The sequence below is a fragment of the Monopterus albus genome, unplaced genomic scaffold, assembly GCF_001952655.1.
Source record: "Monopterus albus unplaced genomic scaffold, M_albus_1.0 scaffold206.1, whole genome shotgun sequence".
Lineage (NCBI taxonomy): Eukaryota > Metazoa > Chordata > Actinopteri > Synbranchiformes > Synbranchidae > Monopterus > Monopterus albus.
The window spans coordinates 1,080,170-1,082,271 of NW_018128086.1; the positions used below are offsets into that span (position 1 = coordinate 1,080,170).

Below are 2,102 nucleotides of genomic sequence, written 5' to 3' on the forward strand. Positions count from 1 at the left end.
CGCGGTTCTGATGCTTTGTTGCCAGATACAGTAGAAATGCTTGATTCTTTGTGTGGTACCAGTGCGGGTCATGTAGAATCTATAAATGATGTCCTTATGCTGTAAATATTAAAAAAAGTGTTTTTATTAAACTTGGAAGTTCATAAATAATACAGCATTGCAGTCACATCTTTAATGTGAGTTTTCTCCAAAATGGTACAATAGAAATGCTTCTTTGTGTGGTACCAGTGCGGATCATGTAGAATCTATAAATGATGTCCTTATGCTGTAAATATTAAAAAAAAGTGTTTTTATTAAACTTGGAAGTTCATAAATAATACAGCATTGGAGTTAAGGTATTATATTTTGAAAATCGCGAGGTTTGGCCCGTTTCAATACCTTTACCGTAAATGTAAGTATATAGAGTATATAGGCGCACTTCAAATTCTAGCGCGGCTGGCTTGACCACGGAAAACTGAACGGCGGCTGATTTGACCGCAGTCTTTTGTGTGCGTGTGTCAGTGGATTTGACACCTACATACTGTGCCTCTTCCTTCTTACACTGAGAAGACAAGCTGCTGAGGTTCATATAAAACCTTAGTTAAAATAGGAAAATGTATTAATAAGCAACTTTATTTTCTATACAAACATTTGCAGTACACTGACATTTACAACATAATGCAGTACCAAAACACATTTAATTAAAGCAAAAAGTGAATTTAATTAAAGCAGACGGACACACACAAACACACAAAAAACAAGAAATGTTTCCACAGTAGAGATGATATCACATTGTTGCTAATTAAAGAAATAAAAAGTAAGAGAACAAACAAGGAATAAAAATTGCAAAATTACTATCAGTAATTTCACTGATAAATTAGCACAGAATAAACATTATTAGTTTATTCAAATTATTGCAATGGGCTCAGTGAAATAATTTCAGAATCTATAGTAGTGTTAAAGTTATGTTGTGAGTGTTTTAGTTAACAAAGTTATGTCTGTTATTGCAGTCAGTGAATTTAAAAGGGGTCTGGGAAGATGTTACGCTAGAGACTGGAAAGCTAGGTAGTCATTCTGAGCTATGACAGGGATTTGGGTATTAGAGGTTGTACTATTTTAAATATTCAGTGCACATCCTCATTCCCCTTTAAACACAAAGGAAAGGGCAAAGCCTAAAACTACAGTAATGAGGACTAGTTTAATCATAAATGCAGTGTCTAGAAACTGAGTTGTAGTAAGCAAAGAGGGGGCATCTGCTGCAGAGCTCATTGGTCTCCATGGAGAGAAAGGAGTTGGAGGCTTCAGCAGGGGCAGGCCCTCCTGCCTCTGCTTCTCCAAGGCGTTGACGAGGAAAGCCAGTGATTTGCGGGGGAAGATGGCTGGAGCAAAGAGGTTGCATTCAGGGACAAAGAAGTGAGGGAGGTTGCCTTTCCGTGCATGGTCCTCTAGATCCCCTAAGAGCTGCAGGAAGCAGACTGGGAGCCGTTGGTGAGCCCACATGGAGTCACTGTACCTGACAGACAAAATGCAGGGGGACAAAAGTGAAACAGTAGAGAAGTTGAAAATCTGAAGGAAACACTGAAAGATTTCTACTCAGGTTTAACCAGTAGTACTAATATAAGTGTAAACACTACTACTACCGCTGCTTCTATTGCTATAAGAAGCATGATTGCTAAATAGGGCTGTAACTAGAGATTATTTAAAAGATGAAGTGATCTGTTTATTTGTTTTGTTTACACTACATCGCTAGCTTCTCATGCTGCACACAACACTGACAGACCACAGACAAAGCAGAGATCATGTACATGTGACCACAGACTACAGGACCACCACCAGCATCATCAGCTCCACAGACAACCTGCCGGATGACCTCAACACCTTCTACACCCGCTTTGAGCTCTCCAGCTACAGCACAGAGGAAGCACGCACACACCTGGACCGCCCAGCCCCCCACCTCCCCTCCACTAACTGTCTCACCAGGCCAGGTATGCACAGTCCTGAAGATCAACCCCCACAAAGCAGCAGGACCGAATAACATCCCTGGGAGGGCTCTCAGAGCATGTGCCAGTGAGCTGGCTGATGTTCTCACCACCATCTTCAACCTCTCCCTCAGCCAGAGCATC

General features: G+C 41.0%; 1 protein-coding gene across 1 annotated transcript in view; it reads right to left on the reverse strand.

Annotated features, from left to right (window-relative positions):
• Window positions 1-270: 270 nt before the first annotated feature.
• LOC109970716 (cyclic GMP-AMP synthase) overlaps window positions 271-2,102 on the reverse strand; it is an 8,011-nt gene continuing 6,179 nt past the window's right edge. Inside the window, exon 8 of the mRNA XM_020618471.1 lies at window positions 271-1,492. Coding sequence (XP_020474127.1) covers window positions 1,117-1,492 — 376 coding nt within the window. The 3' untranslated portion in view covers window positions 271-1,116. The remainder of the gene's footprint in view (window positions 1,493-2,102) is intronic.